The 24,985-nt window shown below is 50.7% G+C and overlaps 1 protein-coding gene and 1 long non-coding RNA gene across 2 annotated transcripts in view; both read right to left on the bottom strand.

Annotated features, from left to right (window-relative positions):
- Positions 1-2,143: 2,143 nt before the first annotated feature.
- mgaa (MAX dimerization protein MGA a) overlaps positions 2,144-24,985 on the bottom strand; it is a gene marked incomplete at its 3' end in the record, with an annotated part of 43,723 nt that continues 20,881 nt past the window's right edge. Inside the window, exons 9-16 of the mRNA XM_079573694.1 lie at positions 23,130-24,172; positions 15,239-15,497; positions 14,891-15,162; positions 7,763-7,798; positions 5,654-5,722; positions 3,638-3,853; positions 2,258-2,509; positions 2,144-2,185 (exon numbers count right to left, since the gene is read on the bottom strand). Of these exons, the coding sequence (XP_079429820.1) occupies positions 2,144-2,185; positions 2,258-2,509; positions 3,638-3,853; positions 5,654-5,722; positions 7,763-7,798; positions 14,891-15,162; positions 15,239-15,497; positions 23,130-24,172 (2,189 nt within the window). The remainder of the gene's footprint in view (positions 2,186-2,257; positions 2,510-3,637; positions 3,854-5,653; positions 5,723-7,762; positions 7,799-14,890; positions 15,163-15,238; positions 15,498-23,129; positions 24,173-24,985) is intronic.
- Positions 10,625-14,761, bottom strand: LOC306975962. Its single transcript, XR_013793731.1, has 3 exons — positions 14,730-14,761; positions 14,596-14,645; positions 10,625-10,674 (listed from the first exon to the last, which is right to left on the bottom strand). It is a non-coding gene; the product is annotated as an uncharacterized lncRNA (long non-coding RNA).

Below are 24,985 nucleotides of genomic sequence, written 5' to 3'. Positions count from 1 at the left end.
ACGAGGCGCAGGGGGAGGCCCGGGGAGGAGAGGGGGAGGCGTGGAGCAGGGAGGGGGAAGCGTGGGGAGTTCAGGGGGAGACGAGGCGCAGTCTGGGGCCTCACGGGGGCGTTCACAACCCGGAAGGTCTGGATGATGGGAAGAGAGGAGGAGGAGGAGGTGGAGGCGGGAGGGAGCGGAGGGAGGGGGGGGAGGGTGGTCAGGGAGGTGGTGAGGGACGAGGGGAGGTTGGTGAGGGGGGAGGCCGGGGACACGGGCAGGAGCGCAGGGACCGGGGCAGAGTTTGGACCAGGGACCTGGATCATCAGGACCTGAGAGGGTTTGGGAGACGGATGAACCTTCACCTGTAAACCTGAGGGGGAGGGGGGAGAGGGGGGGGGGAGAGAGGGGGGGAGAGAGGGGGGGGGGAGAAGGGGGGAGAGAGAGGTTATCACTGTTCCAGGTGCCCTCCCACAGTGTGACGGTGATAAAGATCAGTTTGACGTTATTGTCGCCTCTTTAATCCATTTCTTGAAAGGAACAGAGACTCACCGATCCTGTGGGTTTAAGTATCGACCGATACCCGATATCAAGCGATACCAAGAGACTTTCTTTAACCCCTTAACTCCCGCCTGAACCGAGCACATTTTCTCCAGTTTGGCTTTACCCCAATCCAAAAGCTTCTGGAAAAAAGCTGTGAAAATAGCGACAGAACTGAGACGAAAACAATGATGGAAATGTGACAGAAAAGTGACGAAAAATTGGCAAAAATGTCACAAAAATTACAAAAAAAATTACAAAAAAGTGACAAAAAAGTAGGGCTGCAACTAACGATTATTTTGGTAATCGATTAATGTACCGATTATTTTTACGATTAATCGCTTGGCTGTGAAAGGTGCATGGACATTGTATTTAAAAAAAAAAAAATTATCACATAGAGCTAAAGTGGCGCCGCTTGAGGACATGTTAATGGAGTAAACTTAAAGTAAACGTTTGTAGGAGGCTCTTTGTGCTAATTCTGCTTTCTGATTGGACGAGACAAAGACAGATATTCATGCAATTTACAATGTATGAATATCTACAGACCCTCACTTTAAAAACTAAAAGTAGGTTTTCATCCAAAATACATAATTGTCATGTCTTTTTTGCTCTATTTTAGTCTGTGTTTACTAGAAAACGATTAATCGATTACTGAAATAGTTGACAACTATTTCAGTAATCGATCAGTTGTTCCAGCCCTACAAAAAAAGTGACAAAAATTTGATAAAAAATTGACCAAAAAATAATAATAATAATGCATTGGTTTTATATAACGGTCTCCCATCCGAGTACCGACCAGGCCCTTCCCTGCTGAGCTTCCCAGGTCTGACGGGATTGGGCAGAGCAAAGGGGGTGTGGCCAAACAATGACAAAAACTAGACGAAAAAATTACAAAAAAAATCAGTTACAAAAATGAGTTGAATCGGCTTGTTGCACAATGTGGCTACGCTAGTTCTTCTGAGCTGAAGTTGTGGGCGCTAGCACTTCCTGTTTGTATTAATTTCCATTAAGATGAGCTTAGACCCGTTCGAATCATCGTATTTCCTAAAGATTCTGTGGTGGACGGTGAGTTCCTGGTAGACGATCACTTCCTGCAGGTTAACCAGTTGTTGTACAGAGTAAATGTTTTTGTAGAGGAGACGTCTGTGTTTATAAGGATCAGTGAGTTTGTCTTGAAGCTAAAGGCTAACATTCATTTCATGCATTACACAATTTGAAATAGTGCCGTTTAATCAAATCTTATATAGCCTGTTAGCCTTTAGCTTCAAGACAAACTATCGATCCTTTATGATCACAGGCGTCTCCTCTGAACTCGTTACATCAACATTTGAACACAGTAAAATGATCCACCGGGAACTCACCGCCCACAACGTCATCTTTAGAAAATATGATAATTATTCCAAGAAAAGAAAACAGACAGGAAGTACTGGCGCTCACACCTTCAGGTCAGAGGAACTAGCATAGCCACATTGTGCAACAAGACAATACCCAACAGAAAAATGATGGAAAAAAGATGTGTTGACGTGAGGAAAAAGATCCTCTCGGTTCAGGCGGGAGTTAAGAGGTTAAAGTAAATGGTCTCTTTTCTTACAAACGAGACTTTACTGATCAATGACCAAATAAACTAAACATCAGCATCAGTGTCTTTACCTGGACTGGCCCTGGTCTTGGGGGCGGGGCTCTTGGTGACTCTGGGGGCGGGGCTCTTGGTGACTCTGGGGGCGGGGCTCTTGGTGACTCTGGGGGCGGGGCTCTTGGTGACTCTGGGGGCGGGCGTCACGGTCACGGCGGGCGTGGGCGTCGCTGTAACAGGGATGGTCAGCAGGGGGGCGGTGGCTCTCGCGGTGGTGATCACGGGGGAGGCGGAGCTCTGCGGTCTGCTGGCCCCGCCCACCCTCCCCGTCAGGTAAGCCGCCAGACGGTTGGCGGGATGGAGCGCCCCCATGTGGCCCAGCTGCACTTTGGCCAAAGGATACGGCTTCCCGTTCACCTGAGAGAAGACGACAGTGTGTGAGGAAATGTGCCCTGGCCCCGCCCTCTCCTGCCCTGGCCCCGCCCTCTCCTCCCCTGGCCCCGCCCTCTCCTGCCCTGGTCCCGCCCTCTGCTCCCCTGGTCCCGCCCTCTCCTCCCCTGGCCCCGCCCTCTGCTCCCCTGGTCCCGCCCTCTCCTCCCCTGGCCCCGCCCTCTGCTCCCCTGGTCCCGCCCTCTCCTCCCCTGGCCCCACCCTCTCTTCCACTGGCCCCGCCCTCTCCTCCCCTTGGCCCCGCCCTCTCCTCACCTGCACAGTGAGCTCCCGGCCCCGCCCTCTCACCTGCACAGTGAGCTCCTGGCCCCGCCCTCTCACCTGCACAGTGAGCTCCTGGCCCCGCCCTCTCCTCCCCTGGCCCCGCCCTCTCACCTGCACAGTGAGCTCCTGGCCCCGCCCTCTCACCTGTACAGTGAGCTCCTGGCCCCGCCCTCTCCTCACCTGTACAGTGAGCCCCTGGCCCCGCCCTCTCACCTGCACAGTGAGCTCTTGGCCCCGCCCTCTCCTCCCCTGGCCCCGCCCTCTCCTCACCTGCACAGTGAGCCCCTGGCCCCGCCCTCTCCTCACCTGCACAGTGAGCCCCTGGCCCCGCCCTCTCCTCACCTGGCCCCGCCCTCTCCTCCCCTGGCCCCGCCCTCTCCTCACCTGCACAGTGAGCCCCTGGCCCCGCCCTCTCCTCACCTGCACAGTGAGCCCCTGGCCCCGCCCTCTCCTCACCTGGCCCCGCCCTCTCCTCCCCTGGCCCCGCCCTCTCCTCACCTGCACAGTGAGCCCCTGGCCCCGCCCTCTCACCTGCACAGTGAGCTCCTGGCCCCGCCCTCTCCTCCCCCGGCCCCGCCCTCTCCTCCCCTGGCCCCGCCCTCTCCTCACCTGCACAGTGAGCTCCTGGCCCCGCCCTCTCCTCCCCCGGCCCCGCCCTCTCCTCCCCTGGCCCCGCCCTCTCCTCACCTGCACAGTGAGCCCCTGGCCCCGCCCTCTCACCTGCACAGTAAGCTCCTGGCCCCGCCCTCTCCTCCCCTGGCCCCGCCCTCTCACCTGCACAGTGAGCTCCTGGTCCCGCCCTCTCCTCCCCTGGCCCCGCCCCCTCCTCACCTGCACAGTGAGCTCCTGGCCCCGCCCCTTCAGGCTGGCGCTCATGAAGCCGGCCGGGCTGATGCCGCGCAGAAACGGCAGCGCCAGCGTCACGCCCTTTTTCACCGGGAAGAACGGGCTCCGTTTACGACCCACAGTCCGGCGCCGCTTAGGCTTCGCCTCTTTGACAGCGGGCTCCGCCTCCTTCCCGGCAGGCCCCGCCCCTCTGTCATCAGCCTGGGAACAAGACAAACAGAAACTTGATGAAGAGCCGGGGGGAGAGACGCTCTGCAAACGCTCGAGTTAGGGACCGTCAACACAAAACAAAACTAAACTTGATGGAAAAACAATGTGTCATTTCTTCAGTGACTCTGCGAGCGTTTGACCCGGGGCCCTTCAGAATAAGGGGCTCCTCAGGGGCCACTTAGCAAAGAGCTACTGATGTTGTAAACCGGGGGTCGGCAAGTTATTGTAAACAGACCGAGGGTTGAAGCCGCTGATTATTATCCCCAGGTAAAACACAACACTGGAAAAAACACCATCATGAGATAAATGCTTAAATAAAAGTTCTTCTATGTTGAATTAGAGTCTGTTTGAACCAATCCAAGATACAAACGCTATAGCGCCGATGGAACAACAATAAAACCCACTTGGAATCAGACAAATGATTGTTTTTCACTTGAAATGACACAAAATTATCTGAATTAAGAGAATAACGACTACGAGAGGTTTTATCTCCTCCAAGACCAGACCAAATCTACTCAAACCTTAGATTTAACCTCTTAATGCAAGTAGATTTATGTCATTTCTTCCTAAACCCCTTAACTCCCGCCTGTGAACATATTTCACCAATTCTTGCTTCTTTGCACTGGCTTCCTGTTAATTTTAGAATTGATTTTAAGGTTTTATTGTTTGTTTTTAAAGCTTTGAATGGACCGGCCCCTCAGTACCTCACAGACCTCATCCAAATTTACTCCCCAGCGCTCTGAGGTCTGAGGACCAGCTCCAGCTTGTGGTTCCTAAGACGAACCGTAGAACCAGAGGGGACAGAGCGTTCTAAGCTGTGGAACGCTCTGCCCCTTCACGTCCGTACGGCCCCCACCCTGGAGTGTTTTAAATCTCGTCTTAAAACCCACTTTTATTCTCGGGCTTTTAACACCGCGTGAGTTGTGTGGTCCTCTGTGTCTTTTATTGTTTTAATTTTCTTTTATTGTTTTAACACATTTTATTAAATTTCTTTTATTCTTGCATCTTATTTATGTTTTAAACTATTTTATTGTTTTAGCTAAATGTATAGTTTGGTTTCACTTGATTTTATTATATTTATTTATTTATTTTTATTCCTGTATTGCCGATTTTATGTGCAGCACTTTGGAAACACTTGTTTATAAAATGTGCTGTATAAATAAAGTGGATTGGATTGGATTGAACCGAGCACATTTTCTCCAGTTTGGCTTTACCCCAATCCAAAAGCTTCGGGAAAAATAGCTGTGAAAAACTGAGACGAAAACAATGATGGAAATGTGACAAAAATGTGACAAAATGCTACAAAAAAATGATAAAAATGTGATAAAAAAACAAACATAAATGTTACAAAAATGAGTTGAAAACCCAACAATAAAATGATGGAAAAAAATTCTGATGACGTGAGGAAAAAGATCCTCTCGGTTCAGGCGGGAGTTAAGAGGTTAAAACGATAATCATTTTTCTTTCAAATGCCGGTGTTATTACCTAATTGGGTGCATTGACAGTATTTGTATCTATTTTTCTCCCATTTAGCCCCACTGATGTTAAAAGTACTCCTGACGTTGCCTACCCCTGTTGTAAAGTGATTTGGGTCAAATGCCCTATTGAAGGAAAAAGGAAAAAGACACATTGTTTATCTATTAAGTTTAGTATTATACTTTGTTGACGGTCCCTTACTAGAGCGTTTTTATATGAAGGTTTTAGATTTGGGTAAAGCCGAACCAGTGAAAATGCACTCGGTTCACGTGGGGGTTCAGAGGTTAAACTGTGAGTCGCTCAGACGCTCCTCACCTCTGACGGCTTCGGCTCGGCTCGGCTCCAGCCCAGCGTCTCCTCCGCGTCCTCGGTCTCTGCATCGCTCTGGAAACAGGAAAACAGGAAAAACATGAGTTCATTCTCCAACTGTGGGTCAGAGGTCAAAGATCTGCATGATTCAGATGAGGTGAATCTGAGCTGATCACACACATAACATTACACACTCATATATGTATTTATCAGGGCTGAAACGACTAATCGAGTGTTGAAATAGTCGACAACTATTTTAGTTAAAGGGGGGGTATTCTGCAAAATGGACTTTTTCCAAGCTTTCCATCCTGTTATTCTGTCACTCCCTCATTAAAAACATGGCTGAAGTGTTGCCTTGGCACATTCACGTATTTCTGAGTAATCTGTAAAAACTCTGATGGCGGCCATTTTAGGGATAGGTTTTTGTCACATTTTTGTTGAATTTTTGTTGATTTTTTGTTAAATTTTTGTTAAATATTTCGTTGAATTTTTTGTTGAATTTTTGTTAAATTTTTGTCACATTTTTCTTACATTTTTGTTGAATTTTGGTTGAATTTTTGTCATTTTTTTGTTGAATTTTTGTCACATTTTGGTTGAATTTTTGTCACATTTTTGGTCATTTTTTTGTTGAATTTTTGTTGATTTTTTGTCACATTTTTTGTCATTTTTTTGTTGATTTTTTGTTGATTTTTTGTCACATTTTTTGTCATTTTTTTGTTGATTTTTTGTCACATTTTTTGTTGAATTTTTGTCATTTTTTGTTGAATTTTTGTCATTTTTTGTTGAATTTTTGTCATTTTTTTGTTGAATTTTTGTCACATTTTTGTCAATTTTTTTGTAATTTTTTTGTCACATTTTTGTTGAATTTTTGTCATTTTTTTGTTGAATTTTTGTCATTTTTTTGTAGATTTTTTGTCACATTTTTGTCAATTTTTTGTTGAATTTTTGTCACTTTTTTGTCACATTTTTGGCTGATGGCGGCCATTTTAGGGATAGGTTTGCCTGAGTCCTCCTAGGAACGCCCCCACCTCCTGGAGACGCCTCCGAGCTTTGGTCACCAGCCGAGTAACCAACCACTGCTCCTCAGCAGAACCCCCTCCCCACTGATGCCACAGACAGCGTGTGGAGGGGGCGTGTCTAAAGGCTCAGAGGTTCTTAAAGAGACAGAGGCCTATTTCAAGACATTCACTACAGCCATTTTGAGAGAGACATTTTATACAAGGCAGTTATTCTAATTTACTGCATTTACAGACCAACAGAAGGTTTGTCATCATTGTAGTGAGATATAGACTGGTGCTGTGGGACTGGAAAAAGCAGAACACCCCCTCTTTAAAGCAGAACACCCCCTCTTTAAAGCAGAACACCCTCTCTTTAAAGCAGAACACCCCCTCTTTAAAGCAGAACACCCCCTCTTTAAAGCAGAACACCCCCTCTTTAAAGCAGAACACCCCCTCTTTAAAGCAGAACACCCCCTCTTTAAAGCAGAACACCCCCTCTTTAAAGCAGAACACCCCCTCTTTAAAGCAGAACACCCCCTCTTTAAAGCAGAACACGCCCTCTTTAAAGCAGAACACCCCCTCTTTAAAGCAGAACACGCCCTCTTTAAAGCAGAACACCCCCTCTTTAAAACTACTTTGTTTATATAGTCGGGTCTGTTGTGTTTTGGACTGTTTAAATTTCGTGAATTGAGCTCAGGGCTCAGACACTGATTTACCTGAACCAAAATGAGATTCATCACAAAACACGGATGGTCTGAGTCATTTGTAATGGAAGCTCAGCAGATGTTTGGAAACCTCTGGAAGCTTCAACACGTGCAGAAGGTAATGTACCGTTTATTACAAGGTTTATTACAGCAAACAATCAAAGTTTCTCAATCATAATGGACTTAATGAAAAGGCTGATCCTGTCACTGGGTTTGCATTGTGAGTTTAGTCTGGTTTAGTCCGGTTTAGTCTCTTTGTCTCCTGTCTTTAGCTGCCGCTGCTGTCTCCCAGAGGAAATGACCATATTTGGATAACTGTGCCCAGAGGAAATGACCATATTTGGATAACTGTGCCCAGAGGAAATGACCATATTTGGATGACACAGTTTGACCTGTGGAACATGAGGACTGACCTGAGCCTCCTGTGGTTCTCCTTCCCGCCTCCTCTCCTCTGTGGCCGCCGCCTCCTCTCCACCCGCCGCCGCCGCCTCCTTCTTCTTGGCGCCGTAGGCCTGGTAGGCTTTGGGGGTGGAGATGTGCACTTTGACCTCCAGGCAGGCCTTGCCGTCGCGCAGCTGCACCGTGGGCTTGAAGGGGGCGGCGAAGTACGGCCCGATCCAGAAGGGGCGGTCCAGAGAGCCCAGCGCCATGGCCTCGCACAGAACCTTCAGCACCGCCACCCGGTCCTCCTCGCTCTGCCACTTACAGTTCGCCAACAGCACCAGGCGCTTAGAGAGGGAGCGCGAGGCCGCCAACGCCACCGGGTCTGAGGGGAGAGAGAGCGCCGGGTCTGAGGGGCGGAGCAAACACTGAGAGAGCGCCGAGTCTGAGGGGGCGGAGCAAACATGTTACAGAGAGAGAGAGAGCGCCGGGTCTGAGGGGCGGAGCAAACATGTTACAGAGAGAGAGAGAGCGCCGGGTCTGAGGGGGCGGAGCAAACAGGTTACAGAGAGAGAGAGAGAGAGAGAGAGAGCGCCGGGTCTGAGGGGCGGAGCAAACAGGTTACAGAGAGAGAGAGAGAGAGGGAGCGCGAGGCCGCCAACGCCGCCGGGTCTGAGGGGCGGAGCAAACAGGTTACAGAGAGAGAGAGAGAGAGAGAGAGAGCGCCGGGTCTGAGGGGCGGAGCAAACAGGTTACAGAGAGAGAGAGAGAGAGAGAGAGAGCGCCGGGTCTGAGGGGCGGAGCAAACAGGTTACAGAGAGAGAGAGAGAGAGGGAGCGCGAGGCCGCCAACGCCGCCGGGTCTGAGGGGAGAGAGAGCGCCGAGTCTGAGGGGCGGAGCAAACACTTAGAGAGCGCCGGGTCTGAGGGGCGGAGCAAACACTTAGAGAGAGCCGGGTCTGAGGGGGCGGAGACAACACTTTACAGAGAGAGAGAGAGAGAGCGCCGGGTCTGAGGGGAGAGAGAGAGCCGGGTCTGAGGGGCGGAGCAAACACTGAGAGAGCGCCGGGTCTGAGGGGGCGGAGCAAACACTTTACAGAGAGAGAGAGAGAGAGAGAGAGAGAGAGAGCGCCGGGTCTGAGGGGAGAGAGAGCGCCGGGTCTGAGGGGCGGAGAAAACACTTTACAGACAGACAGAGAGAGAGAGAGAGGGAGAGAGAGCGCCGGGTCTGAGGGGCGGAGCAAACACTTTACAGACAGACAGAGAGAGAGAGAGAGAGAGAGAGAGAGCGCCGGGTCTGAGGGGCGGAGCAAACACTTTACAGACAGACAGAGAGAGAGAGAGAGAGAGAGAGCGCCGGGTCTGAGGGGCGGAGCAAACACTTTACAGACAGACAGAGAGAGAGAGAGAGAGGGAGAGAGAGCGCCGGGTCTGAGGGGGCGGAGCAAACAGGTTACAGAGAGAGAGAGAGAGAGAGAGAGAGCGGCGAGTCTGAGGGGGCGGAGCAAACACGTTACAGACACACAGAGGCAGATGTTCCTCACCTGCGTCGGTCGTGGGTTTGTCTCCAGGTTTCTCCACGTTCTGCAAACACGAGGAACAGCTGGTGTTAGAGAATTAAATCAAACGTCTAAACATCACTGCCCCCTGCTGGTCGTTCCCCCTGTAGGACCGCCCGCTGCTGGTCGTTCCCCCTGTAGGACCGCCCCCTGCTGGTCGTTCCCCCTGTAGGACCGCCCCCTGCTGGTCGTTTAGTTTATCTATTGGTCGACCACCTGCCCCTAAGCTCCGCCTCTCACCCGCCCCTAAGCTCCGCCTCTCACCCGCCCCTAAGCTCCGCCTCTCACCTGCCCCTAAGCTCCGCCTCTCACCTGCCCCTAAGCTCCGCCTCTCACCCGCCCCTAAGCTCCGCCTCTCACCCGCCCCTAAGCTCCGCCTCTCACCCGCCCCTAAGCTCCGCCTCTCACCCGCCCCTAAGCTCCGCCTCTCACCCGCCCCTAAGCTCCGCCTCTCACCCGCCCCTAAGCTCCGCCTCTCACCCGCCCCTAAGCTCCGCCTCTCACCCGCCCCTAAGCTCCGCCTCTCACCCGCCCCTAAGCTCCGCCTCTCACCCGCCCCTAAGCTCCGCCTCTCACCCGCCCCTAAGCTCCGCCTCTCACCCGCCCCTAAGCTCCGCCTCTCACCCGCCCCTAAGCTCCGCCTCTCACCCGCCCCTAAGCTCCGCCTCTCACCCGCCCCTAAGCTCCGCCTCTCACCTGCCCCTAAGCTCCGCCTCTCACCCGCCCCTATGCTCCGCCTCTCACCCGCCCCTATGCTCCGCCTCTCACCCGCCCCTAAGCTCCGCCTCTCACCTGCCCCTAAGCTCCGCCTCTCACCCGCCCCTAAGCTCCGCCTCTCACCCGCCCCTAAGCTCCGCCTCTCACCCGCCCCTAAGCTCCGCCTCTCACCCGCCCCTAAGCTCCGCCTCTCACCCGCCCCTAAGCTCCGCCTCTCACCCGCCCCTAAGCTCCGCCTCTCACCCGCCCCTAAGCTCCGCCTCTCACCCGCCCCTAAGCTCCGCCTCTCACCCGCCCCTAAGCTCCGCCTCTCACCCGCCCCTAAGCTCCGCCTCTCACCTGCCCCTAAGCTCCGCCTCTCACCTGCCCCTAAGCTCCGCCTCTCACCCGCCCCTAAGCTCCGCCTCTCACCCGCCCCTAAGCTCCGCCTCTCACCCGCCCCTAAGCTCCGCCTCTCACCCGCCCCTAAGCTCCGCCTCTCACCCGCCCCTAAGCTCCGCCTCTCACCCGCCCCTAAGCTCCGCCTCTCACCCGCCCCTAAGCTCCGCCTCTCACCTGCCCCTAAGCTCCGCCTCTCACCCGCCCCTAAGCTCCGCCTCTCACCTGTCCGGGCGGTTTCCGTCCGGCGAAGGCCCTGATCCGAGCGCAGGTTCGAGTCTCCACAGAATCCTACGAAACAAAACCAGTTCATCGTTAGCACATCAGAACAGAGGTGTGATATGTAAATGAGGGAGGTGAGATATGTAAATGAGGGAGGTGTGATATGTACATGAGGGAGGTGTGATATGTACATGAGGGAGGTGTGATATGTAAATGAGGTGTGATATGTAAATGAGGTAAGTGTGATATGTACATGAGGGAGGTGTGATATGTAAATGAGGTAAGTGTGATATGTAAATGAGGTGTGATATGTAAATGAGGGAGGTGTGATATGTACATGAGGGAGGTGTGATATGTACATGAGGTAAGTGTGATATGTAAATGAGGTGTGATATGTAAATGAGGGAGGTGTGATATGTAAATGAGGTGTGATATGTAAATGAGGTAAGTGTGTGATATGTAAATGAGGGAGGTGTGATATGTACATGAGGGAGGTGTGATATGTAAATGAGGTAAGTGTGATATGTAAATGAGGTGTGATATGTAAATGAGGTAAGTGTGTGATATGTAAATGAGGGAGGTGTGATATGTACATGAGGGAGGTGTGATATGTAAATGAGGTAAGTGTGATATGTAAATGAGGTGTGATATGTAAATGAGGTAAGTGTGTGATATGTAAATGAGGGAGGTGTGATATGTACATGAGGGAGGTGTGATATGTAAATGAGGGAGGTGTGATATGTAAATGAGGTAAGTGTGATATGTAAATGAGGTGTGATATGTAAATGAGGGAGGTGTGATATGTACATGAGGGAGGTGTGATATGTAAATAAGGGAGGTGTGATATGTAAATAAGGGAGGTGTGATATGTAAATAAGGGAGGTGAGATATGTAAATAAGGGAGGTGTGATATGTAAATAAGGGAGGTGTGATATGTAAATAAGGGAGGTGAGATATGTAAATGAGGGAGGTGTGATATGTAAATGGGGTAAGTGTGATATGTAAATGAGGTGTGATATGTAAATGAGGGAGGTGTGATATGTACATGAGGGAGGTGTGATATGTACATGAGGTAAGTGTGATATGTAAATGAGGTGTGATATGTAAATGAGGTAAGTGTGATATGTACATGAGGGAGGTGTGATATGTAAATGAGGTAAGTGTGATATGTAAATGAGGTGTGATATGTAAATGAGGTAAGTGTGTGATATGTAAATGAGGGAGGTGTGATATGTAAATGAGGTAAGTGTGATATGTAAATGAGGTGTGATATGTAAATGAGGTAAGTGTGTGATATGTAAATGAGGGAGGTGTGATATGTACATGAGGGAGGTGTGATATGTAAATGAGGGAGGTGTGATATGTAAATAAGGGAGGTGTGATATGTAAATAAGGGAGGTGAGATATGTAAATAAGGGAGGTGTGATATGTAAATAAGGGAGGTGTGATATGTAAATAAGGGAGGTGAGATATGTAAATGAGGGAGGTGTGATATGTAAATGAGGGAGGTGTGATATGTAAATGAGGTGTGATTGTATATGAGGGAGGTGTGATATGTACATGAGGGAGGTGTGATATGTAAATGAGGTAAGTGTGACATGTAAATGAGGGAGGTGTGATATGTAAATGAGGTACGTGTGATATGTAAATGAGGTAAGTATGATATGTAAATGAGGGAGGTGTGATATGTACATGAGGGAGGTGTGATATGTAAATGAGGGAGGTGTGATATGTAAATGAGGGAGGTGTGATATGTAAATGAGGGAGGTGTGATATGTAAATGAGGTAAGTGTGATATGTAAATGAGGTAAGTGTGATATGTAAATGAGGGAGGTGTGATATGTACATGAGGGAGGTGTGATATGTAAATGAGGTAAGTGTGATATGTAAATGAGGTAAGTGTGATATGTAAATGAGGGAGGTGTGATATGTACATGAGGGAGGTGTGATATGTAAATGAGGTGTGATTGTAAATGAGGGAGGTGAGATATGTACATGAGGGAGGTGTGATATGTAAATGAGGGAGGTGTGATATGTAAATGAGGTAAGTGTGACATGTAAATGAGGGAGGTGTGATATGTAAATGAGGTACGTGTGATATGTAAATGAGGTAAGTGTGACATGTAAATGAGGGAGGTGTGATATGTAAATGAGGTGTGATTGTATATGAGGGAGGTGTGATATGTACATGAGGGAGGTGTGATATGTAAATGAGGTAAGTGTGACATGTAAATGAGGGAGGTGTGATATGTAAATGAGGTACGTGTGATATGTAAATGAGGTAAGTATGATATGTAAATGAGGGAGGTGTGATATGTACATGAGGGAGGTGTGATATGTAAATGAGGGAGGTGTGATATGTAAATGAGGGAGGTGTGATATGTAAATGAGGGAGGTGTGATATGTACATGAGGGAGGTGTGATATGTAAATGAGGGAGGTGTGATATGTAAATGAGGGAGGTATGATATGTACATGAGGGAGGTGTGATATGTAAATGAGGGAGGTGTGATATGTAAATGAGGTAAGTGTGATATGTAAATGAGGTAAGTGTGATATGTAAATGAGGGAGGTGTGATATGTACATGAGGGAGGTGTGATATGTAAATGAGGTGTGATTGTAAATGAGGGAGGTGAGATATGTACATGAGGGAGGTGTGATATGTAAATGAGGTGTGATTGTAAATGAGGGAGGTGTGATATGTACATGAGGGAGGTGTGATATGTAAATGAGGTGTGATTGTAAATGAGGGAGGTGAGATATGTAAATAAGGGAGGTGTGATATGTAAATGAGGTGTGATTGTAAATGAGGGAGGTGTGATATGTAAATGAGGGAGGTGTGATATGTAAATGAGGTGTGATTGTAAATGAGGGAGGTGAGATATGTAAATGAGGGAGGTGTGATATGTAAATGAGGGAGGTGAGATATGTACATGAGGTAAGTGTGATATGTAAATGAGGGAGGTGAGATATGTACATGAGGTAAGTGTGATATGTAAATGAGGGAGGTGAGATATGTACATGAGGTAAGTGTGATATGTAAATGAGGTAAGTGTGATATGTACATGAGGGAGGTGTGATATGTACATGAGGGAGGTGAGATATGTAAATGAGGTAAGTGTGATATGTAAATGAGGGAGGTGAGATATGTAAATGAGGGAGGTGTGATATGTAAATGAGGGAGGTGTGATATGTACATGAGGGAGGTGAGATATGTAAATGAGGGAGGTGAGATATGTAAATGAGGGAGGTGAGATATGTAAATGAGGGAGGTGTGATATGTACATGAGGGAGGTGAGATATGTAAATGAGGGAGGTGTGATATGTAAATGAGGTAAGTGTGATATGTAAATGAGGGAGGTGTGATATGTAAATGAGGGAGGTGTGATATGTAAATGAGGGAGGTGTGATATGTACATGAGGGAGGTGTGATATGTACATGAGGGAGGTGTGATATGTACATGAGGGAGGTGTGATGTGTAAATAAGGGAGGTGTGATATGTACATGAGGGAGGTGTGATATGTACATGAGGGAGGTGTGATATGTACATGAGGGAGGTGTGATATGTACATGAGGGAGGTGTGATATGTAAATGAGGTAAGTGTGATATGTACATGAGGGAGGTGTGATATGTACATGAGGGAGGTGTGATATGTACATGAGGGAGGTGAGATATGTAAATGAGGTAAGTGTGATATGTACATGAGGGAGGTGAGATATGTAAATGAGGTAAGTGTGATATGTACATGAGGGAGGTGTGATATGTACATGAGGGAGGTGTGATATGTACATGAGGGAGGTGTGATATGTAAATAAGGTGTGATATGTAAATGAGGTAAGTGTGATATGTACATGAGGGAGGTGTGATATGTACATGAGGGAGGTGTGATATGTAAATAAGGTGTGATATGTAAATGAGGTAAGTGTGATATATAAATAAGGCAAGTGTGATATGTAAATGAGGTGTAATATGTAAATGAGGTTCTGACCGAGGTCGCGGCGGAGTCCGGCGAGCGCAGACTCTCTCGGTCTCTCAGAACTGCAACAGAAACAGACTCACGTTAAACCAAGACGTTAAAAGAACAGGAATATTAACGAGGGCGGAGCTTCAGGGGAGTCTCACCTGGAGGGGCGGAGTCAGAGGCGGGCTTCTGCAGGAAACAGACGACACAGATCAGTAAAGTTTATAATCCACATGAAACCGGGTCTGGGTCTGAGTCTGAGTCTGAGTCTGAGTCTGAGTCTGAGTCTGAGTCTGAGTCTGAGTCTGGGTCTGGGTCTGACCTTGTTCTTGCGTTTGGGTTCAGAGAAGCTCCGGACTCGGGCGCAGCTCGGCGGCTCCTCCGGCGGCTCCTCCGGCGGCTCCTTCGGCGTTGGGGGCGTGGCCTGTTGCGCCGCGGCGTGGACTCTGCCCCGGTGTTTGGTCCGAGCGGCCGCACCGGGAGCACACAGCGCCTCGGGGTCCGGTCCCGGGTTCGTGTCCTGGTCTCTGGTTCGGAGCCACAGGGTCCGGACCGGAGAGGCGGGCTGGGACACGGTCTCCGCCTCCTTCAGCACTGCGGGGACACGGACATCGTCATGGTTACGCCTTTACCCCCCCCCCACGCCGGCACACACGGGGGCGCCACTGACCGTACGCCATCTTCATCCTCCTCTTGCGCCGCCTCTTCTTCTTCTTGCCGCTGTCCGACTCCAGGTTGCGCAGCAGCACCACCTTCTGTTTGAGGCAGGAACAGCGGAACATGCAGGGCGCGCGGCGGCAGTGGCTGGTGCGTGGCATATGGGTCAGGCTGGCACACATGCAGCCCAGGCGGCAGAAGTCATTCAGGCAGCGAGGGGCGGGGCGCGGCGCCAGCCTGACGGGCAGGTGGGGGTCCTCGGCCACGAAGCCCTGGGGCAGAGAGAGGGGCAGAGAGAGGGTCAGAGGTCAGAGGTCAGAGAGAGAGGGGCAGAGGTCAGAGGTCAGAGAGAGAGAGTCAGAGAGAGGGGCAGAGAGAGGGTCAGAGAGAGAGAGAGGGGCAGAGAGAGAGGCAGAGGTCAGAGAGAGGGGCAGAGAGAGAGAGAGGCAGAGGTCAGAGAGAGGGGCAGAGAGAGAGAGAGGCAGAGGTCAGAGAGAGGGGCAGAGAGAGGGGCAGAGGTCAGAGGTCAGAGAGAGGGGCAGAGAGAGAGGCAGAGGTCAGAGAGAGGGGCAGAGGTCAGAGAGAGGGGCAGAGAGAGAGAGAGGCAGAGGTCAGAGAGAGGGGCAGAGAGAGAGAGAGGCAGAGGTCAGAGAGAGGGGCAGAGAGAGGGGCAGAGGTCAGAGGTCAGAGAGAGGGGCAGAGAGAGAGGCAGAGGTCAGAGAGAGGGGCAGAGGTCAGAGAGAGGGGCAGAGAGAGAGAGAGGCAGAGGTCAGAGAGAGGGGCAGAGGTCAGAGGTCAGAGAGAGAGTCAGAGGTCAGAGAGAGGGGCAGAGGTCAGAGGTCAGAGAGAGAGTCAGAGAGAGGGGCAGAGGTCAGAGGTCAGAGAGAGGGTCAGAGGTCAGAGAGAGAGTCAGAGAGAGGGTCAGAGGTCAGAGGTCAGAGAGAGGGTCAGAGGTCAGAGAGAGGGGCAGAGAGAGAGAGGGGCAGAGGTCAGAGGTCAGAGAGAGGGTCAGAGGTCAGAGAGAGGGGCAGAGGTCAGAGGTCAGAGAGAGAGTCAGAGAGAGGGGCAGAGGTCAGAGGTCAGAGAGAGGGTCAGAGGTCAGAGAGAGGGGCAGAGGTCAGAGGTCAGAGAGAGAGTCAGAGAGAGGGGCAGAGGTCAGAGGTCAGAGAGAGAGTCAGAGAGAGAGTCAGAGGTCAGAGGTCCCCTAACCCCTCATTCACTACATAGGCCGCACTATATAGTCACCGATTCTGTTGGCGATTCGGACACAAGCCACGACTTTCTCCGCGCTGCGTGACAATTTATTTTTTGTTCCAAAAGTTTATTTTATGAAACAGAACGACTGTTTTGTCACTTTTACAGGCGTTACATCATCACAAAAAAAGGAAAACAAAATAAATCACCCCAGCGTGAGCTCAGAGACGGCGAGAGTCGGTCAGAGCCCGGTGTCCGAACACCAGCAGATTGAGCGACTACATCTGATAAAAGTTCAATAAACTCCGGGAATAAAGTATTTCTGTGATAAAAAACCAAACTCAGAGACAGTGGAATATTTATGATTAATACGAGACAGATACGCTTTTATTTAACATGGATTTTACATGAATGACTTGGCTAACGTTAGCATGAAGCTATCGGTCATTTAACAGCTCCAGCTAAAGGTTAGCAGCTAACGTTAGCATGAAGCTATCGGTCATTTAACAGCTCCAGCTAAAGGTTAGCAGCTAACGTTAGCATGAAGCTATCGGTCATTTAACAGCTCCAGCTAAAGGTTAGCAGCTAGCGTTAGCATCTTTTCACCGTAACCGTTTATATTTTGGTCGTTTATTCCTGAGAAACACAAACACTCGACTGAAACAGCTGATTTACTTCAGTCGTGTTTAGTTCACAGACCTGTCTCTGTCAGGCTCTTCTCCCACTCTCCCAGTGCATTGTGGGAAATATTGACCCATTTAGTGACCATCGATGCTCACTACTTCTCCAGATGCATTGTGGGAAATTTAGAGTGCCCTACTTTTTTCTCTCTGGACATTCGGACACTCCTACAACATGTGACCCCTATATAGTCACTATATAGTCCCTATATAGTGACTATATAGGGGATAGTGTGGACATTCGGACACAGCCTCAGAGCGAGGGTCAGAGAGTGTGAAGAGCGTTTCGTACCTCGAGCGTTTCGTACCTTGAGCGTTTCGTACCTCGAGCGTTTCGTACCTTGAGCGTTTCGTACCTCGAGCGTTTCGTACCTTGAGCGTGAAGAGCGTTTCGTACCTTGAGCGTGAAGAGCGTTTCGTACCTCGAGCGTGAAGAGCGTTTCGTACCTTGAGCGTGAAGAGCGTTTCGTACCTCGAGCGTGAAGAGCGTTTCGTACCTCGAGCGTGAAGAGCGTTTCGTACCTCGAGCGTGAAGAGCGTTTCGTACCTCGAGCGTGAAGAGCGTTTCGTACCTCGAGCGTGAAGAGCGTTTCGTACCTCGAGCGTGAAGAGCGTTTCGTACCTCGAGCGTTTCGTACCTCGAGCGTTTCGTACCTCGAGCGTTTCGTACCTCGAGCGTTTCGTACCTCGAGCGTTTCGTACCTTGAGCGTTTCGTACCTTGAGCGTGAAGAGCGTTTCGTACCTTGAGCGTTTCGTACCTCGAGCGTTTCGTACCTCGAGCGTGAAGAGCGTTTCGTACCTCGAGCGTTTCGTACCTTGAGCGTGAAGAGCGTTTCGTACCTTGAGCGTGAAGAGCGTTTCGTACCTTGAGCGTGAAGAGCGTTTCGTACCTTGAGCGTGAAGAGCGTTTCGTACCTTGAGCGTGAAGAGCGTTTCGTACCTCGAGCGTGAAGAGCGTTTCGTACCTTGAGCGTGAAGAGCGTTTCGTACCTTGAGCGTGAAGAGCGTTTCGTACCTTGAGCGTGAAGAGCGTTTCGTACCTCGAGCGTGAAGAGCGTTTCGTACCTCGAGCGTGAAGAGCGTTTCGTACCTTGAGCGTGAAGAGCGTTTCGTACCTCGAGCGTGAAGAGCGTTTCGTACCTTGAGCGTGAAGAGCGTTTCGTACCTTGAGCGTGAAGAGCGTTTCGTACCTTGAGCGTGAAGAGCGTTTCGTACCTTGAGCGTGAAGAGCGTTTCGTACCTTGAGCGTGAAGAGCGTTTCGTACCTTGAGCGTGAAGAGCGTTTCGTACCTTGAGCGTGAAGAGCGTTTCGTACCTTGAGCGTGAAGAGCGTTTCGTACCTCGAGCGTGAAGAGCGTTTCGTACCTTGAGCGTGAAGAGCGTTTCGTACCTTGAGCGTGAAGAGCGTTTCGTACCTTGAGTGTGAAGAGCGTTTCGTACCTTGAGCGTGAAGAGCGTTTCGTACCTTGAGCGTGAAGAGCGTTTCGTACCTTGAGCGTGAAGAGCGTTTCGTACCTTGAGCGTGAAGAGCGTTTCGTACCTTGAGCGTGAAGAGCGTTTCGTACCTTGAGCGTGAAGAGCGTTTCGTACCTTGAGCGTGAAGAGCGTTTCGTACCTCGAGCGTGAAGAGCGTTTCGTACCTCGAGCGTGAAGAGCGTTTCGTACCTCGAGCGTTTCGTACCTCGAGCGTTTCGTACCTCGAGCGTGAAGAGCGTTTCGTACCTTGAGCGTGAAGAGCGTTTCGTACCTTGAGCGTGAAGAGCGTTTCGTACCTTGAGCGTGAAGAGCGTTTCGTACCTCGAGCGTTTCGTACCTCGAGCGTTTCGTACCTCGAGCGTGAAGAGCGTTTCGTACCTCGAGCGTGAAGAGCGTTTCGTACCTCGAGCGTGAAGAGCGTTTCGTACCTCGAGCGTGAAGAGCGTTTCGTACCTTGAGCGTGAAGAGCGTTTCGTACCTCGAGCGTGAAGAGCGTTTCGTACCTCGAGCGTGAAGAGCGTTTCGTACCTCGAGCGTGAAGAGCGTTTCGTACCTCGAGCGTTTCGTACCTCGAGCGTTTCGTACCTCGAGCGTGAAGAGCGTTTCGTACCTCGAGCGTGAAGAGCGTTTCATACCTCGAGCGTTTCGTACCTTGAGCGTGAAGAGCGTTTCGTACCTTGAGTGTGAAGAGCGTTTCATACCTCGAGCGTTTCGTACCTTGAGCGTGAAGAGCGTTTCGTACCTTGAGTGTGAAGAGCGTTTCGTACCTTGAGTGTGAAGAGCGTTTCGTACCTTGAGTGTGAAGAGCGTTTCGTACCTCGAGCGTTTCGTACCTTGAGCGTGAAGAGCGTTTCGTACCTTGAGTGTGAAGAGCGTTTCATACCTCGAGCGTTTCGTACCTTGAGCGTGAAGAGCGTTTCGTACCTTGAGTGTGAAGAGCGTTTCGTACCTTGAGTGTGAAGAGCGTTTCGTACCTTGAGTGTGAAGAGCGTTTCGTACCTCGAGCGTTTCGTACCTTGAGCGTGAAGAGCGTTTCGTACCTTGAGTGTGAAGAGCGTTTCGTACCTCGAGCGTTTCGTACCTCGAGCGTTTCGTACCTCGAGCGTTTCGTACCTCGAGCGTTTCGTACCTTGAGCGTGAAGAGCGTTTCGTACCTCGAGCGTTTCGTACCTCGAGCGTTTCGTACCTTGAGCGTGAAGAGCGTTTCGTACCTCGAGCGTTTCGTACCTCGAGCGTTTCGTACCTCGAGCGTTTCGTACCTCGAGCGTTTCGTACCTTGAGCGTGAAGAGCGTTTCGTACCTCGAGCGTTTCGTACCTCGAGCGTTTCGTACCTCGAGCGTTTCGTACCTCGAGCGTTTCGTACCTCGAGCGTTTCGTACCTTGAGCGTGAAGAGCGTTTCGTACCTCGAGCGTTTCGTACCTCGAGCGTTTCGTACCTTGAGCGTGAAGAGCGTTTCGTACCTCGAGCGTTTCGTACCTCGAGCGTTTCGTACCTCGAGCGTTTCGTACCTCGAGCGTGAAGAGCGTTTCGTACCTCGAGCGTTTCGTACCTTGAGCGTGAAGAGCGTTTCGTACCTCGAGCGTTTCGTACCTCGAGCGTTTCGTACCTTGAGCGTTTCGTACCTTGAGCGTGAAGAGCGTTTCGTACCTCGAGCGTTTCGTACCTCGAGCGTTTCGTACCTCGAGCGTTTCGTACCTCGAGCGTGAAGAGCGTTTCGTACCTCGAGCGTTTCGTACCTTGAGCGTGAAGAGCGTTTCGTACCTCGAGCGTTTCGTACCTCGAGCGTTTCGTACCTTGAGCGTTTCGTACCTTGAGCGTGAAGAGCGTTTCGTACCTTGAGCGTTTCGTACCTCGAGCGTTTCGTACCTCGAGCGTGAAGAGCGTTTCGTACCTCGAGCGTTTCGTACCTTGAGCGTGAAGAGCGTTTCGTACCTTGAGCGTGAAGAGCGTTTCGTACCTTGAGCGTGAAGAGCGTTTCGTACCTTGAGCGTGAAGAGCGTTTCGTACCTCGAGCGTGAAGAGCGTTTCGTACCTCGAGCGTTTCGTACCTTGAGCGTGAAGAGCGTTTCGTACCTTGAGCGTGAAGAGCGTTTCGTACCTTGAGCGTGAAGAGCGTTTCGTACCTTGAGCGTGAAGAGCGTTTCGTACCTTGAGCGTGAAGAGCGTTTCGTACCTTGAGCGTGAAGAGCGTTTCGTACCTCGAGCGTGAAGAGCGTTTCGTACCTCGAGCGTGAAGAGCGTTTCGTACCTCGAGCGTTTCGTACCTCGAGCGTTTCGTACCTCGAGCGTGAAGAGCGTTTCGTACCTTGAGCGTGAAGAGCGTTTCGTACCTTGAGCGTGAAGAGCGTTTCGTACCTTGAGCGTGAAGAGCGTTTCGTACCTTGAGCGTGAAGAGCGTTTCGTACCTCGAGCGTGAAGAGCGTTTCGTACCTCGAGCGTGAAGAGCGTTTCGTACCTCGAGCGTTTCGTACCTCGAGCGTTTCGTACCTCGAGCGTGAAGAGCGTTTCGTACCTCGAGCGTGAAGAGCGTTTCGTACCTCGAGCGTGAAGAGCGTTTCGTACCTCGAGCGTGAAGAGCGTTTCGTACCTTGAGCGTGAAGAGCGTTTCGTACCTCGAGCGTGAAGAGCGTTTCGTACCTCGAGCGTGAAGAGCGTTTCGTACCTCGAGCGTGAAGAGCGTTTCGTACCTCGAGCGTTTCGTACCTCGAGCGTTTCGTACCTCGAGCGTGAAGAGCGTTTCGTACCTCGAGCGTGAAGAGCGTTTCATACCTCGAGCGTTTCGTACCTTGAGCGTGAAGAGCGTTTCGTACCTTGAGTGTGAAGAGCGTTTCATACCTCGAGCGTTTCGTACCTTGAGCGTGAAGAGCGTTTCGTACCTTGAGTGTGAAGAGCGTTTCGTACCTTGAGTGTGAAGAGCGTTTCGTACCTTGAGTGTGAAGAGCGTTTCGTACCTCGAGCGTTTCGTACCTTGAGCGTGAAGAGCGTTTCGTACCTTGAGTGTGAAGAGCGTTTCATACCTCGAGCGTTTCGTACCTTGAGCGTGAAGAGCGTTTCGTACCTCGAGCGTTTCGTACCTTGAGCGTGAAGAGCGTTTCGTACCTTGAGTGTGAAGAGCGTTTCGTACCTCGAGCGTTTCGTACCTCGAGCGTTTCGTACCTCGAGCGTTTCGTACCTCGAGCGTTTCGTACCTTGAGCGTGAAGAGCGTTTCGTACCTCGAGCGTTTCGTACCTCGAGCGTTTCGTACCTTGAGCGTGAAGAGCGTTTCGTACCTCGAGCGTTTCGTACCTCGAGCGTTTCGTACCTCGAGCGTGAAGAGAGTTTCGTACCTCGAGCGTTTCGTACCTCGAGCGTTTCGTACCTCGAGCGTTTCGTACCTCGAGCGTTTCGTACCTTGAGCGTTTCGTACCTCGAGCGTTTCGTACCTTGAGCGTTTCGTACCTTGAGCGTGAAGAGCGTTTCGTACCTTGAGCGTTTCGTACCTCGAGTGTTTCGTACCTCGAGCGTTTCGTACCTTGAGCGTTTCGTACCTTGAGCGTTTCGTACCTCGAGCGTTTCGTACCTTGAGCGTTTCGTACCTTGAGCGTTTCGTACCTCGAGCGTGAAGAGCGTTTCGTACCTTGAGCGTTTCGTACCTTGAGCGTTTCGTACCTTAAGCGTGAAGAGCGTTTCGTACCTCGAGCGTTTCGTACCTCGAGCGTGAAGAGCGTTTCGTACCTCGAGCGTGAAGAGCGTTTCGTACCTTGAGCGTTTCGTACCTTGAGCGTTTCGTACCTTGAGCGTTTCGTACCTCGAGCGTGAAGAGCGTTTCGTACCTTGAGCGTTTCGTACCTTGAGCGTTTCGTACCTTAAGCGTGAAGAGCGTTTCGTACCTCGAGCGTTTCGTACCTCGAGCGTGAAGAGCGTTTCGTACCTCGAGCGTGAAGAGCGTTTCGTACCTTGAGCGTGAAGAGCGTTTCGTACCTCGAGCGTTTCGTACCTTGAGCGTGAAGAGCGTTTCGTACCTCGAGCGTTTCGTACCTCGAGCGTTTCGTACCTTGAGCGTGAAGAGCGTTTCGTACCTCGAGCGTTTCGTACCTTGAGCGTGAAGAGCGTTTCGTACCTCGAGCGTGAAGAGCGTTTCGTACCTTGAGCGTGAAGAGCGTTTCGTACCTTGAGCGTTTTGTACCTCGAGCGTTTCGTACCTCGAGCGTTTCGTACCTTGAGCGTTTCGTACCTTGAGCGTGAAGAGCGTTTCGTACCTTGAGCGTGAAGAGCGTTTCGTACCTCGAGCGTGAAGAGCGTTTCGTACCTTGAGCGTGAAGAGCGTTTCGTACCTTGAGCGTTTTGTACCTCGAGCGTTTCGTACCTCGAGCGTTTCGTACCTTGAGCGTTTCGTACCTTGAGCGTGAAGAGCGTTTCGTACCTTGAGCGTGAAGAGCGTTTCGTACCTCGAGCGTTTCGTACCTCGAGCGTTTCGTACCTCGAGCGTTTCGTACCTTGAGCGTGAAGAGCGTTTCGTACCTTGAGCGTTAAGAGCGTTTCGTACCTCGAGCGTGAAGAGCGTTTCGTACCTTGAGCGTGAAGAGCGCCGACAGAGCGACCGTGGCTCGCTCCTGCGTGACGTTGGTTCGGAGTTTCCCTTCCCAGAATGCTCTCTGCTCCAGGTCTCTCTGCTTCACCAGCGCCTTCGTGACCAGCGGCTTCTGCTCCGCCTCCTTCTGCGCCTCCTCCTCCCTCTGACTGGTGGACGGTGACCTCGCCGGCGCCTGATTGGCCGGTTTCTCCTCCTCCTCGCACAGCTCTGAGTCGGACTCCAGCGGCGCCATCAGCTCCAGCTCCACGCTGTCCCTGCGCCTCCGCCTCTTCCTCCTCCTCGGGCTGAAGCTGAGCTCCGGCGGCTCCTCCAGCGGCTCCTCCGGCGGCTCCTCCAGCGGCTCCGTGTGGTCGAAGTCGAGGCTCCAGCGCGAGCCCTCGGAGTCGCCGCGCTCCTCGCTCTTGTGCTTCCTGGGTTTGGCGGCTCGCGGCGCCTGTGACAGCGGCTCCATGAAGTCGAAGTCGTAGGAGCTCACGGTGCTGTCGTCCAGGGAAGAGCTGGGTTTGTCGTGCTCCTCGGTTCTGCTCAGATGAATCGTGGGCGTCTCGTCGTCGAAGCCGAACTTCTCCTTCAGCTTCTGCAGCTTCTTCAGCTTCTTGGCGTCCGGCGGCGGGAGAGCGCTCTCAGTTTCCGCCGCGTCAGAGACTTTGGCGAGCTGCTTCTGTTTGAAGGTTTTCTTGGCGGTTTTGGCGGCAGGAGCAGGGGGAGGAGCTCTGGCCGGAGGGGGAGGAGGTCTGGCCGGAGGGGGAGGAGCTCTGGGGCGTTTGGACGGCGGCACGAAGCCGAAGATGAGCTCGTTGGCGTCGGTGGCGTTGGGCTTTAACACGCTCGTTAGCCTGCGCACGTAGCTGGTGCCGTGCTTGGGCAGGTCGTAGGTCACGGGGGCGGGGTCAGAGCTGGTGAAGGACGACGCCCTCTCGTCGATGAACTTTCCCTCCGTCTCCAGATACTCGTCCAACATGTCGCTGCAGAACGCAGACAGGTTCTTCTTCTGCGGCGGCGGCTCAGGGGGCGGGGCTGCTGAGGAGGAGGAGGTTCAATGATTATTCATCAATTATACAAAAATATAACGATAAATAAAACGATGGCGTCACGAGAGGGACAGAGCGGACGGAACTAAGGCGAGACTCAAAGAAACCGGTACAGACGAACATCAGGACAAGGCGATATTATTAAGCCGTCCACCATGTTGGATGATCAGGGGGCACCGTGCTCTCACTCTTTTAACCTCTTAACTCCCGCCTGAACCGAGAGGATCTTTTTCCTCACGTCATCAGATTTTTTTCCATCATTTTTTTGTTGGGTATTCAACAAATTTTTGTAACTTGATCATTTTTATCGCATTTTTTCCACATTTTTGTCATTTTTTCATCATTTTTGTCATTTTTTTGTCATTTTTAGTCAATTTTTTTTTCACATTTTTGTCATTTTTTTTGTCATTTTTTTCACATTTTTGTCATTTTTTCGTCATTTTTTTCACTTTTTTGTCATTTTTTTGTCCACTTTTTTTAATTTTTTTGTCATTTTTAAATTTTTGTCTTCAGTTTTAGTCAAATTTTTCCCCCACATTTTTTCGTCAAATTTTCGTCCATTTTTTTCACATTTTTGTCCATTTTTTTTATTTATTTGTAAAAAAAAATGTCATTTTTTGGTCAATTTTTTCACCTTTTTTTCCACATTTTTGTCATTTTTTGTCAATTTTTTTGTCATTTTTTTTTTAAATTTTTTGGTAAAATTTTATCAAATTTTTGTCATTTTTTCGTACATTTTTTTCAGGGGGCGCCGTGCTCTCACTCTGATATTATTATTACAGATGATTGTTCTCGCTCTGAC

The sequence above is a fragment of the Gobius niger genome, assembly GCF_951799975.1.
Source record: "Gobius niger genome assembly, chromosome: 16".
NCBI classification, from domain to species: Eukaryota; Metazoa; Chordata; class Actinopteri; order Gobiiformes; family Gobiidae; genus Gobius; species Gobius niger.
Note: the sequence above shows the minus strand (reverse complement) of the source record. Positions and strands in the feature narration are given on the sequence as shown.